This window comes from Anabrus simplex, chromosome 2 (genome assembly GCF_040414725.1).
Source record: "Anabrus simplex isolate iqAnaSimp1 chromosome 2, ASM4041472v1, whole genome shotgun sequence".
Classification (NCBI taxonomy): Eukaryota; Metazoa; Arthropoda; class Insecta; order Orthoptera; family Tettigoniidae; genus Anabrus; species Anabrus simplex.
The window spans coordinates 493,211,246-493,226,758 of NC_090266.1; the positions used below are offsets into that span (position 1 = coordinate 493,211,246).

Below are 15,513 nucleotides of genomic sequence, written 5' to 3' on the forward strand. Positions count from 1 at the left end.
TTAGTTATCCCATTGGGTATTTGTGATTGAATGTTGAGGGATAATATAATTCAAGTAGGTATTATTTTGATGGAGTGTTGTGAACGGAAGTGATATGATCTTTCATATCCTTCGTGAAAACCCAGGAGCAATGTTGGAGAGTTTCATTAAGGTAACACTCCTTAATTAGTGGCATAGCTATGCATGACCTAGACCTAAGGTTATTTTCATCGTTGTGAGTGGCTTGCATAATGAGCGGCGAGCGAGACTCGAAGCCACGTCCCCCAAACAATAGCCTGGTATCTTTGTGACAGCAGGCAGATTCTCTTCCCTTTAATGGGTAGAATTCTTTAAGCTATGCCAATTCTAACGATGGAATAAACTGCGAAATGTGTGCTTTGGGGAACCGATATGTGCTCTTGAACCACGATTAAATGTAGAGAGGAAATTGAAACTTATGCAGAATTAATACGAATTCTACTATGTATTATGAGCGAGAGTAGGAGAGAAAAAATTTGTGACGGTGAAGGCTGCGAAGAAGCGAGCCTGCCTGTCGAGTCCCTCCTTAGATCGAAGGGATTTATGGCCGAGCTTGAAAGATGCCCGACTCTGTGGTATCTTTTAAATTAACAGGTACCGAGCTCGATAGCTGCAGTCGCTTAAGTGCGGCCAGTATCCAGTATTCGGGAGATAGTAGGTTCGAACCCCACTGTCGGCAGCCCTGAAAATGGTTTTCCGTGGTTTCCCATTTTCACACCAGGCAAATGCTGGGGCTGTACCTTAATTAAGGCCACGGCCGCTTCCTTCCCACTCCTAGCCCTTCCTTGTCCCATCGTCGCCATAATACCTATCTGTGTCGGTGCGACGTAAAGCAACTAGCAAATAAAAAATAAAAAAAAATTAGCAGGTATACCGGAGAGAGCTGTTGGTCCAAAAGCATGTGGTTACATTTATTTTAACAGAATACGAAGTGATAGTCACTTAGATATGCCTAGTAATAATTGAAATAAGAAGATAGTTTGATGATACCCTTATTAGGATATCAAGAGAATAGAGCTACCCCAAGGATTAATGACTAGGGGATCAAATTCGATTCCCGCCCATGTAAAAGGGTCGACCGTGCATTTACGCCTCCAGGAGGATGTATGGTGACTTAATCAAGGGTGTACAGTGATATTCTGTTTTTCGATTTCTTGTTATGGTCATACTGTCGCTTTCTTTATTTTCATGAGTGTTTTCGTACTGTGACACCCTCAGCATTGTGGGCTTAATACTTGTGGTTGATTAGTCATTGTTTCATACCGGTGATTGTTGGAGGAGATTTTTCGTTTAGGAATGTTTTTCTATTCAGTTCGGGTGTGTTTTACTTTCAGTAATTCCTCATTCCAGTGCGTCGGGATTTTGTTTGTTGTAAAGTGCATGCATAGAATACCATATAATTAATATTGCCTCGACGATCGTTTAAGGGAGTATCTCAGAGTCAACCAAGATAACTCATTCAATAACACGTTTTCGGTGTATGAGATTTGATTATTTTGTTCAGGGGTTCGACGCTGAAACTTTGTTATATAAATTCTGCAGCGATTATTTCAATATTCCTTCTTTAAAGTCCGAAAGGGGTGTAATAAACCCACCTCTATCAGATTTAGTTTGCTGCATCCTATTGCTACATACCCCTTCTATTTATGCCAATTAATTTTATATGGCCCTCCCAAACTGCCCACCCCTGAAGACTGCCCGAGCATCTTAATGGGGAAAGCAGTAGGGTACAATACGGATATCACCTGACTTCGTTCCGAGTCAAAGTCAACTGAGCTGTCTGAATACATGTTCTCTCAATCTGTGAACTAGATATGCTAGGAGTTACTCCTGTTTACTCTCCTCACTAGAGTGGTTCATATTGTGATAATCTGTGCTACTCTGTGTGTTAGACGTGTTTATCTTTCCCACCCTGTTCTTGTTGCAACAAGCAGTTTCTATCTTGTTATGAGTTGTAGATGAATGACTTATTCATACTACGAAATGAAAGACATGTCTTTAAAACATGCACTCGCCGAATGTAACGCAGCAAAAACTAGACGTCTCTATGAGAATTTGTTCCCTTTTTATTCAGGTTGATAATGAACATTTTGAGTGTTCCTTATGTCGATAAGCATGTCCCTATTACTCAGATTCAAACATGGTTACAACTCATCTCATGAATATACACCAATATCTGACACATTGAAATAGCTTGAAGCGCTTTTTATTCCAACGTAGTTATTCATTTCAACTTTTCAGTTCCCTGCCTGATGAAGTAATGTTCTGAATAGCAGCTCGTTGCTTGCAAACTACTCCTACAACAAACTTAGGTACCACGTAGCGTGTAAGACGTACTCAATGAAGCATTTTTATCCTGATTGACTGAACATCAGATTAAGCATGCTGACTGGATTACCTTTCCTCTTCAGAAAAGGTATATATATAAAATGTAACAAGGACACGGGGTAAAATTAGAAGAAATGGTTCTTGGTATATAAATAAGAGACATTTGCTATATTTACAAGAGTCCAGGAACAATTAACTTATCGGCCATTTAAATATATTCTTGGTGTATTCCAATCCGAAATTCCGTGGAATTTCCGTACAATTAAAACACACGTCGTTGACGTTCGTTACATCAAAATTGCAAAATGTTCATCCTTTGCTGAATTCATGTCTCAACTCGTCACCTCATACCATCACCAGAAGGATAACTTTAAGTCCCAGTGAGAACAAACAGTAGCTCATTTAACTCCCTATTGGCCAATACATGCTAACCTACTAACCCCTTGGCACTACAGCCCTTGAAGGGCCTTAGCCTACCATGCGACCGCTCCTCAGCCAGAAGGCCTGCAGATTACGAGGTGTCGTGTGGTCAGCACGACGAATCCTCTCGGTCGTTATTCCTGGCTTTCTAGACCGGGGCCGCTATCTCACCGTCAGATAGCTCCTCAATTCTAATTACGTAGGCTGAGTGGACCTCGAACCAGCCCTCAGATACAGGTAAAAATCCCTGACCTGGCCGTGAATCGAACTCGGGGCCTCCGGGTAAGAGGCAGTCACGCTACCCCTACACCACGGGGCCGACCCAATACATGCTATCGAAAGGAAATAATTTGATAGGAGACTTCAGTTACTGCAATGTAAACTTTTACCCGCCATTTCCCGATATATTTGTGAAAAGGTGTAACACTTAAGCTTTTATCCGTTTCATAGACAATGTTTGCCACTCTCTGTAATATTCTTATGAAGTATTTTGTTCCACTAATATATTCATAACCTTTAATATTGAATTGTTATAAAAGATATCCCTAACATGCTTTTAGGTAAAATAGGGCTACTTTCCTTGGACAATAAATAATAGAATAATAACAACTCGTCACCTCATAGAGTTTTGAACACGCTGCGATATGTATGACTTCGTACATAGCATCTATAGTAATAAGGTCCACGATTCACTCAAAGAGAGATATGCTGCAACACTGATCAGCTTACTTGTTAGACAAGACGTATATATTGTGTTGTAACGTATCAGTGTCTGGGAGTAAATTTTAGGAAATTGATGATTTCTTAAACACATTGATCATACTTGACTCTCTGATATCACAGAATTAAGCATTTCCAGATACATATGGGTATAACCTGTTTCTTCCTGCACATGAAGAATTTATTCTTGCAATTTGACCCGTATTTTTGTAATACTTTACAACATATTCGAGAACGAAAGAAAATACTAGTGATGTTAATTTATGTTCACTCGCTATTTGATTGCCTGTATTCCATTTGACATGTTTGCATGGACCCCTGTAGACTATCACCAAGCAATAAAGTATACTATAGAAAAACTCATGTTGAATAATGTTTTGGATTGAAGTAAACACTATTTCCTCACCATCTGCCTAAAAATTCCTTGAGAAAAGTGCCGGAGTTAAAAGTGATGTTCGATAAATCCTGTATTCATCATATGTAGTTAATAAGAGTTTTATTCTATTCAATTAAATATTTCGCAGAGATCGAGGAAGCAGCGACCGAATATAGATGTGTGCTAGATTTTATCTAATTAAACGCGCTTCAAGTCCTTTTTCAACACAACTACTAGACTAAATGTGAGTATTACGACTCAGGGCAAACTTCAAGGACTGGACTCGACACAATTTTATTTACTTAGAGTGAACTTTATTAATTTCTGTTCTGCGTGTAGAAAACCGTTAAGACATTAATAACCAACAGATGAACATCGTAATGCAGGGAGGCTTCAAAGCTTCCACACTCAAAGAAATGGCTTCGTACCGAGGAAATCAGTCAGTACATAACCTTACTGAAATTTCCACCCATAATATACCTAAGCAGTCTCAGATAAGTTATGCCGAAGGGGCATGGCCTACAAAGTGACCGCTGCTCAGCCCGAAGGCCTGCAGAGTACGATGTGTCGTATGGTCAACACAGCGAATCCTCTCGGCCGTAATTCTTGGCTTTCTAGTCCGGGACAGCCATCTCACCGTCAGATAGCTCCTGAATTGTAAGCACGTAGGCTGAGTGGACCTCAAACTAGCCCTCAGATCCAGGTAAAAATCCCTGACCTGGCCGTGAATCGAATCTGCAGCCTACGGACAAAAGACAGGCACGCTGCCCCTACACCGCAGGCCTGGCAATAATATAAATAATAAGAATAAGAAGAATATAATGGCCTCAGCTACCGCGGGACAGACCTTCTGATGAGGTGTCATCTAGGTGGCCTGTCTATCAACTTCGACACTCCAACACCCCTACCATCCAGCAACGAAAGCGGAATGTAGTCTACTGAAACGGATATATTGCCTAATTAATTTAATTTTGTCGGGTAACACTGAGTGCTTCACCAGAGATCTTTAACATGCCAACTACAATGACTTGGAGTGCGAAGAGTTTTTGACTATCCTTCAAAAATCCACTACCTTAGCCGGGATTGAAGCTGAGAACTTGGGACCATGACTCGGAAAATCTACCACTGATCCACCGACACAGCTCAAGGACTGAAATTATGCGAACTGAGAAGAAAACTAAGAGGACTCAATGTTACGTCTGAATTGACCGACACTAATCACCGGCTGTCCATTGCGACAACGGTCTACCATTTTGACCCCGTCGGGGGCCTTTCGTAAATTCTTTTTCAGTTGATTCTAATTCCATCGATACGGCGTGAGAGATAGGTGTTTAAACGAACCGTATGAACTTACCGTCATCCGGGACGATTATGGATGGTCTTATTGGGAGTTGAATTAGGGATAATCACTCTCCGCATCGACTTTTCTTTCTTTCTTTCTTAATCTGCTTACCCTCCAAAGTCGGCTTTTCCCTCGGACTCAGCGAGGGATCCCACCTCTACCGCCTCAAGTGCAGTATTCTGGAGCTTCAGACATCGGGTCGGAGGATACATCTGGGGAGGATGACCACTACCTCGCCCAGGGCTGCCACTCCCGAAGGCCCGGGTTCGATTCCCGGCTCTGCTACGAAATTTGAAAAGTGGTATGAGGGCTGGAACGGGGTCCACTCAGCCTCGGGAGGTCAACTGAGTAGAGGTGGGTTCGATTTCCACCTCAGCCATCCTGGAAGTGGTTTTCCGTGGTTTCCCACTTCTCCTCCAAGCAAATGCCGGAATGGTACCTGACTTAAGGCCACGGCCGCTTTCTTCCCTCTTCCATGTCTATCCTTTCCAATCTTTCCATCCCCCGCCAAGGCCACTGTTCAGCATAAGAGGTGAGGCCGCCTGGGCGAGGTACTGATCATCCTCCCCAGTTGTATCCCCCGACCCAGAGTCCGAAGTTCCAGGACACTGCCCTTGAGGCGGTAGAGGTGGGATCCCTCGCTGAGTCCGAGGGAAAAACTAACCCTGGAGGGTAAACAGATTAAGATAAGACAGAAGAACCAGTCTCAATATGTCATGGCTGCTCAAATGTGGTAAATGGTAATTTTTATACAGGGTGAAGCAAAAGTCGCGCACTCGGGCCTCGAAGCTCAACTCCTCACATGCCAGCAATGAAAAAATATCTGTCACAAAAGTCCGTCCTGCGAGTATATCCGGCAGAGAAAGACCGGTGAAGAGTGGCAAACTGGCAACACTGTAACCACATGTAGCGTAACTATCTCTGTCAGCATGCACCGCTCGTCCTGTACAGTTGGAGCAGTGGATAGAGTTTTGGATTAGCATGCAGGAGTTTGAGGGGTCGATCCTGGGCTGACGTGCATTTTTTTTTATTTCGTAAATGTAGTCCAGGTGGTATGGTATGTGGCATCTTAATCGTCAACAGCGATTGCAGCGGGTCTTCTAGAAACCATTTGCACTTACACACTACCATCCTAGAAATGGACGAACATTCGTTTTCATTGGTGAGGTCTGAAAGACGCCGTTTCCACGTCGTGGGCGTGAATTTAATCGCACCACTTCATCTACTAGATGCGTTACAACGTGTTCAGCGTTACTAAATTTTGTAAAGGTAGGATACATGTGACCTAAGAACGGTGTAGCGGCCGATGACCTTCGATGTTAGGCCCCTTAAAACACCAAGCATCATCATCAAGAAACGGTGTCTTACTGTATTACAGTAAGTAAAGTCCGATGGAAATTAGCAAATAAGGAAAGCACCTCAACACAGGATCGAACCCTCGACCTCCTGCATCCCAACCCAGAACTTTATCCACTGCATCAACTGTACAGCACGACTAATATGTGCTGACAGAGGTAGTTACCCTTCATGTGGTTTCAGTGTTGCCAGATTGCCACTCTTCAACGTTCTTTTTCTGCCGGATATACTCGCAGGACGATGTTTTGTGAGAGACATTTTTTATTGCTGGCATGTGAGGAGTCGCGCTGCGACACCCGAGTGCGCGAATTTCGCTTCACACTGTATATTATTTTTAGAGGTACAGATTATTTTCAATAGAGTTTATTAAAAGTTCGCTCCTTGTTTAATGCAGATTACCACTGAAATGCGGTAAATTATTAATTTAATATGAATATTATTTTTATAGGTACAGACTATTTTCAATGGAGTTTATTAAAATTTTGCTTCCTTTTTTAATGCATATTATGTTTATAAATTTGCCCTCCATTAGAAGTTACTTCAGCCTCTCTATTACTTGCAGTAGAAAAGTATTTACTCGTGAACAAACAACTGTCAACTGCCCCATCCCCCTCCAAAAATTACCTTCTAATAGTGCGCACCTACTTTACCTTCTAATGGAGTGCAACTACTTGCTACTCTTTAATGTTTTACATGAACTTGTGTACGAGGGAAATGACCGCATGTGGGGGAAGGCGCTACTAATTTCATGTGACCACATCGTAACTGGCTAGAGAAGATTAGTGTAATAATGTGCTGTCACTAATTCCTCTTTGCGAGTGCCGTTCTCATATTTGTTGCCATGTTTCTTATAGCCTCCTCCGTCCTGGAGGAAATGATGGAGACCATTGCTGAGCTGCGGATGCTGCAGAAGAAACATTTGCACATCCTTCTGCAGAAACAACTTGACAGCCTCGTCCTTTCACTAGGCATGGGCGACGCTTTGCATGGCTTTGATATTATGAGGCACAGATGTAAGGTAATTAACATTCTCTTTTAGTTGCTATTGTGGTCAAGTAATGTAACTTATTGCTGACTAGCTTATTACTGTAGAGTATAATAACACATCTAGGCTGTAGCTCTAAACCAAATAACAAAGGTAACAATAACGCTGCAATTCGTCAATAAGGTATACATGTATATATTTTACATACTGTGCACAGGAGAAAAAAGTACCGATTTACCTCTTTTCACGTGTAATCAAGTAAATACTATAATAACCTTGACGGTACTACCCTAGATGGAGAAGTCAATGGTTTTCTTCGTAAAAAGATGTTCCCAGTTAGTGAAGTTCTGTTTATAACTAAACCTCCACCCGAGTGTCTTCGTATATTTCACTTGTATATTAATGAAGTGTAACATGAATTCTATTGATAGCTCTACTTGAACATACGGCTTTTCAAACAACGCATGCAGATTCAAGGCCTGAGAAAGGTTAACAACAATTGCATTCGTTACGTTGATGCCGATAAGTAAATGCAGTTTTTGGAAACACAGAAGGCAGTTATACTCATATAATGAAGAAGTAAATAGAAAGAAAGGATGGGAAAACAGTATAATATTATTGGTTTGATGAACAGCCGTTGTAGTCGCTGAGTCACCGTGACACACCCTCATTGGAGTTGAGTTTCAAGTAATGAATTTTGGTGTATTCTCCTCTTTGAATTAACCGTAGCTTACAGTACAGCCTAAAGCAATACTATGAAGACCTGTGAGTGGTCCATCTCGGATGAAGACACAGTTTCAGTACAACCGTTATCACTAATCCTTTACCCTGAAGTATCGTCCATCTTACTTGGTAGACTTATGTGTGAGTTACCATGATGTAATGTACCCGGATGAGATAGGCCCTAGTTTCATGATTTGATTTTTTATAAGATAAATACAGATATATAGGAATATTAAATGGAATACAGTGTCAGTTGTTTGGACGGGAGGATTTCAACATAAGCTAGACATATCGCGACTGTCCGTCGCCACAGTTAAGCTTGTCATTATGGGGAGAATGTTTCTTGGTCAGAATATAAGAGGATTAAATCTAGAGCTCACAACAACAGAATAATGACTACAAGGAAGTGAAAGAGTAGGTATTTCGGAACAATGGCAAGCAGGTGTAGCACCAATACCGAGAATATGACGTACCATTATTTTCCACTGCCTCAAGGCATTTTGTGTTGTCATGATGCAAGGAAGAGATTTTAAACTAACCGATGCGGTGTTGACCAATGGAAAAATTTATCATAGGCCCGCAGATAAACCAACATAAGAAAAACTCAGAGTGAACTCCAGTTAGCTTCTCCGATAATAATAATTAAATTATTCCAACCACATAATTGAATAGAGGGGATTTTTGGGATATCATTCCCATGTTGATTAATTGTAATCGTAATAAATTAAAGTAATGAATTCGTGGAAATGACCCACGCTATCTCGCCATTGGTCAAGATGAGCACGCCATCAGGGACGCCGAGTTAGCGCGTGAAAGGTGGAGGACAGGAATTAAGTGATATTTCCATGATCACCGAACGATATGAGTTCAGAATACGACACATGAATGTGTATTAAGTAGGAGAAAGCAAGGGATCAAAATCCACCTGCATATGCCAATTTAGGATAACCAACCCCCTCCCTAGGAGATGACCGCGGATGACCCCGGCGGGAAACCATGTCGTCCATAAATAACCAGTAGTGGGACCTCAAATCAATCAGTTCTTACCAGTCACCAGTTGTTATCGGTCACCAGTCGTGTCAGTCGTATGAAGTAGTTGAGAATCTGTAAGTCAGTACCTCGGGACGCATTCGAAGTCAGTTAGAGCTGAAAATGCGTGAGTTGTTATGAGAATGAAGACGAACAGTGAGATTATCCATAGTACCGAGTGTAAATAATCAGTACAACTGTATGTTGAATTTAATAAATGTCATGTGATTAAATAATAAATAACTAACGGAACGCCGATAGTACCTTTGGAAGGCAGTGTGCGGAGCCTGAAGTAAATAGCTCAAGATAGACGGTGAATAACTATCCGAGCAGGGAACTATAGGAGCTAGGCGATTATCAAGACGGCTTAGAAATAAACCAGGAAGTGCCGGTTGAAGACGTGATACGCGCCGGTTCAAATGAACGACACTTCGTCGTAATGTGTCACGACGTGTGTTTCGGGCTTATATGAAGAATATATTGTGCGAGTGTCAGGGGTCTAGGCGCACCTATAAGAGTTTTTTTAAATTAGTATTCTTGTATAAAATAGTGTAAATTATATAATAAGGTGTTAATCATGGGTAATCGCACAGAAGTGTTTTGCTGTGTTAATTTTATATTGTGCGACATGATGGACGAGTAAATCACCATGGGGCCGTGAGGCCTACCTCTCACTACGAGACAATGGAATTCTACATAGGAATGAGTACACAATTTTAATATTTAGGGATGTTATCGCGACTAAACGGGGTTCAATGTAGATTAATTATGGTTACTTAACATGGTCCGCCTCCCGAATCCATGATTTTATTTTTTTGTTAGACGGACGAACTAATTTATATTAACATAATAATGGGTTAGATTAATTAATTTGAGTATTTGTTTGTTGTATATAATGTAAATATGGGATATATTTATTTCAATTAATGCATGCTGTTTGTAATACTTTGACTTAAGTTCATTTCAAGTGTTAAATTCCTTTTTGTGCTAACCCATTTATTTGATTTCAATCACTGCGGTGATTATTTGTAGGTTAGTTAGGAATATTTTCTACCAAACAGCCAGATTATGAAAGTGCCAGAGGATGTAAAATTTGTGTTGCGTACGGAAGGTCATTAAAATAATAATAATAATAATAATAATATAAAAATATATTTGAAGGAGAAGAAGAAGAATTTACTTTTTTATATTTTGGACATAATAATGATGTTGGGAGTTGAAATGAAAAATTTGAGATTTTTAACTAATAATAATAATCATAATGAGAATATTTGGAGAAGAAGAAGAAGAATTTACTTTTTTATATTTTGGACATAATAATGATGTTGGGAGTTGAAATGAAAAATTTGAGATTTTTAACTAATAATAATAATTATGAGAATATTTGAAGGAGGAGAAGAAGAATAAAAAAGGAAGCTACTTTTTTAATTTTTATTTTTTTGATGAAAATAATAAGAGCGAGAAGTTGAAGTATTATAGCAAGGATGATTACGGGTTACGATAATCACGATTTATACTAATAATAATAATGTTCCATCTGCGATGGGCGTTTGTAAGTTCTGTATAATAATAATAATGATCGGTGTGTTTGCGAGAAAATAATTATAATAATAATGTTTGTGAGTTGGCAAAGGAAAGTAAATTAATAATAATAATAATATTTGTGCGTTTGCAAGTTAAAGTATAATAATAATAATAATGACAGTGCTTCGTGAGTTAGCTAGTGCAAATAATAATCAATGTGGAGATGACATGTAGCGTTGAAGACTTTCATTCGCGTAATCAGTTTGATTTTACGTAAATTTTTGATTTCACGTTTTTGGACTTTATTTTAACCATTAAAATTTGTTTAAAAGCGATAGAGGCATGTGAATTAGAATGGTCACGATATGTTAAAAGCCCAGAGTGGTTTGAGCCCATATTTAGAGTTGGAAGTCATGAGGGACGAATATCCGGCGTGAAATAAATTGAGCCGTATTGTTTGTAATGATGAAATAGATGAATCTCAAGGCCTAAGATGATATAAAATGCATATTCCGGTGTTATTAGTGGCAGAATCCACGCACCGAGGATTAATTTATGAATTAGATGTTTGAAGAGTTCCGATAAAAGGAAATGGACTTCAAATTGGAAGGAATAGTTTAGCAATCGTCGGCATTGGAAGTATTTGCCCAGCCGCGATGTGCCATAGGCTGTGAGATGTGTCTTGGGAGGACGTGTGTCCCCATATAAATTGACGGCAGTACGAAACTGAAGGTACGTTCCCGAATACCGTGTTGTCCCGACCGCTATAAAGCAGATCTTAGTGGTTCATAACGGGATTTAACATATGTGACTACATTCTAAAGAGCGGAAATTAAAATATCATCTTTCCATTTTTAATAATAATAATCATACTCCAAGTGAATCTTGTCTTAAATCAATTGCGTAGTGCCAAAGTAGACTGAAATTGTAAAGGTTTAGGCATTTAACCATAAATATCGCTAACGGTAGTGTAAACGTGAAATAATAATAATAATAATGAAAAGTTGAAGAAGCAGAAGATGAAGAACTTGCAATAGTATTTTGAGAATAATAATTATGATGAAAGGAAGTTAAGATATATAAAGCGCGATGATTCATTGTTACGAATATAATAATAATAATAATAATAATAATAATAATTATTATTATTATTATTATTATTATTATTATTATTATTATTATTATTATTAGGAAGCTGATCATTAAATTGTGCGGATAAACTACGAGGAAGAACGAACCTTCGTTTGAAACGTCGGCAAGGGTTGGCATATAATCATCCCGGATGACAAATGATAATAATCAAATATAGGATTATAATTGAAATTAATGATAATAATAAATTAATTGATGGTAGTCACAGAATATGATAATGATCAGATAAAGAATGGTAATGATATTATTTAATAATCATAAGAGGATATGATAGGGACAGTCGTCCTGTGTCGAACTGCTCAGAACCAGATGTTGGGTTTTCACGGGGAGATTGTTAGCGGTAGATACGTAAATAACCCACGGATGGCACATGTCTTCATGGTCAGAGCATAGTAATGAACCTTTCCGTACGTCTTGTCGTACTGACAAGTGTAAATGTTAAAATAGGCTTTGAGCTAATGAACTCTACCTGGCGTGTTTGTGAATCTGGAAATAATAGGCTAGAGTTTGTCCGTACTATAAATTCCCGTTTTTCGAGGCGATAACATTTCCACGGTGGGTGTCCGGCTCACCAGAATGTACATACCGGAAGTGTCTCATGTCCAAACGGAACGAGGAGACGACAGTAAAAAGTTACTGTCGTGCCTTCGTCTCCGAAAGAAGATCTTCAGCGGTGAAACGTCCACTCATACGGATGTGAATTCGATCCCCAGTAACCAATTGGGGCGAATTCACCAGATGTTTACACTACCAGAGTAGTGAGGTAAATTCAAGTAGTATGTCATTTATTTCTCAGGATGGAAGTGTCCCAATGTAATAATTGTCATCATGTGTAGTATGCAAATAAGTGAATAAATTGCTCCTCATTGCAATTTCAATAGGAAACAGTTTCCATATCTTTTTATTGTAGTTAGTCCAGTATGCCCATGGAATTTAAGTTGTCACTTCCCAGTCCTATTGTGGAGTCAAAAATTTGTATCCATGAATGAGTCGTCCCCCGTAACCTTAATTTGCATGCCCCGTTCCTCCCTGTGTTCATTTGATGCGCCGATATATAATTTGATTTTCTTTATATACATTTTTTTTATCGTTTTCGAACTGATCACCCCTGAGATAAATGCTAGTCTGGGACTCAGGAAGTGAGCGGGTGCAGTAAGGTGATGTACGATGTATGATGTAATAATTGTGTTATTGTAATTTAATTCCTCTAATATACAACTGGACTATAATTATTAAAATGTTGAGTAAACTTCCATTTGATAGCATACCGTCCAGCTAAAGAAAACCTATTTAAGAATGCATACCTGTTATTTTGATTTCTACAGGTTTTCTAACATCACGTATGTAAATGCCCTCAGAGCATTCTACGTTTCCTCTATCTTACCGACTGTTGCATACGCCTCTCCAGTCTGGTCCATTTCTGCTTCTTCAAATCTCAGCTACCTTGACCGTGTACAATCTTCTGTGCAATCGTCAGAGCGAGCGGCCCTGAGTGTCGCAACTTTGGCACTAACCAAGTACTTGAGAAAATAAAACTCAAAACTCTTTCCTCTCGGAGGAATGTAGCCAACCTAAAGCAGCTAATGGTTTATCTAGGTCTCAAGTCCTTATTTCACTCTCAACGTCCCATCCCGTAGTACCAAAATGAAGACCTCCTTCCATATTCCTTACTCCCGGGTTTCTCTTACCCAAAGGTCCTTTCCTGTAGGTCTTCCAGTAATGTTTAGTACCTTATCTATCAACAAGGAAATTGATATTTTCCTATCTTATCCTTCCTTCTGTCGTGATATTTCTCACATGAGTTAATTTTCGTTCTTGTTCTTTCCTGCCTCTTCTTATGTATTTAAGTGTATTTTCCTTTGTTTATGTCATTTATGTAAATACGTAAAATGTAGGATTGTGCAGTTTTTATTGTGTGTATTTGTGTGCTTTGTAAATATCTGTATATTTTTCATTTTCTATTAATAACTATTCTTCATATCTCAGATCTTTGTAATTTGGCGTTATGCTGTTGCTGAACCTAAATAAAAAATACAGAAGTCCGTAACGTTTTAAATCCAACTATTATAAAGTCTACAATTTACTGACGGTACAAGGTCGTACCAAGTAAAGCAGCAGTACAAAAATTATTTTAATTTCAAGTAAGTATAAGCTTGACTTGTACTATTCGTAAGGAAGGGAAATATATCGTTTCCCTTATTTATGAGTGAGGAGAATAGAATTCTGTTTTACTATTTGTCTTACGTCGCATCGACACAGACAGGTTTTATGGCGACGATGAAGTAGGAAAGGTCTAGGACAGGAAAGGAAGGAACCGTGGTCTTAATTAAGGTATGTATGTATGTATGTATGTATGTATGTATGTATGTATGTATGTATGTATGTATGTAAGTATGTTTAGTCCTCAGCCCGAAGGCTGGTTGGATCCTAAACAGCTCCGCCATCAGCTGTCATAAATGGCCTAGGCATCACTGAAGAGGTGTACTAGGGAAATGAGGAGTGAGGTAGTTCCCCGCTGCTTTCCTCACCGAGCCAGAAGTTGCTATTACATATCAGTCTGCCAAGCCCACTGAAACGCATGCACCAATTGACCCTATAAGCAACATTTTCACACCATTCATAGCAGGGACTGGCTGCATAAGGAATGACATTATTAGCTTAAATAAGGTACCACCCCATAATTTTCCTGGTGCGAAAATCGAAAAGCCACTGAAAAACGTGTTCAGGGCTGTCAATAGGGCAACAGAACTTCAACAAAGTATACTTACGATGTTGCAGAAGAGTGCAATATGTTAAGAACTGCCTTTCACGAGGGCTATTTATTCAGAAGGGAAGCACCAAAGAAATACCTGCTTCTATAATTCATTTAGGCATTTGAGTATAGTATTTAGTACAAAAAGCTTCCGTGGCTCAGGTGGCAGCCGATCTATCCATGTGAGATTTGTGCTTGACAAAGCGGAGGCGGGACGGGTTTTTCTCAGGGTACTGCGGTTTTCCCTGTCATTTTTCTCGGGGTACTCCGGTTTTCCCTGTTATCTTTCATTCCATCAACACTCTGCAGTATCATGTCATTTGATATGGCATTCCTTAATCATTGCCCCAGAGGAGTGCGACTGGCTTTGGCAGCCGGCTCAATTCCTATCCTCGCCGCTAGATGGAGGCTTCATTTATTCCATTCTTAACCCGGTCGAAAGATTGGAAACAGACTGTGGATTTTCATTTCTATTGTAATTCAGTGGAAACCTGTAATATACGAAATAAACCCCACCCCTATGTTTAATTACCATTATGTACCCCACACTCGCACAGATTATATCGTGGTATGCACATACACAGTACATTTTTGTTTGGAGTGAGTCTACAAGGTTGCTGATAACTAGCGTGGAGCTCTGGAAATTTAACGACGACGTGAAAGAGGCGATTCATTAATTGCACCGAATACACACATAAAAGCACATGCGTATGAAAGCGGATATCTTAGGGATGCGACCCTACGCCCTTACACTATCATACATACAGTCTTATGAGCGGGGTTGAGGG

General features: G+C 39.6%; 1 protein-coding gene across 3 annotated transcripts in view; it reads left to right on the plus strand.

Moving 5' to 3' along the window:
• Positions 1 to 15,513, plus strand: part of LOC136862901 (uncharacterized) — an 801,576-nt gene that overhangs the window by 257,986 nt on the left and 528,077 nt on the right. The window contains exon 2 of one of the 3 annotated variants that reach the window (XM_067139181.2): positions 7,415 to 7,578. The exons of 1 other annotated variant lie outside the window; for it this stretch is intronic. In XM_067139181.2, the coding sequence (XP_066995282.1) occupies positions 7,415 to 7,578 (164 nt within the window). Of the gene's footprint in view, positions 1 to 7,414; positions 7,579 to 15,513 lie in introns of those variants that run through there. One more of the 3 variants, XM_067139183.2, reaches the window with a different exon arrangement.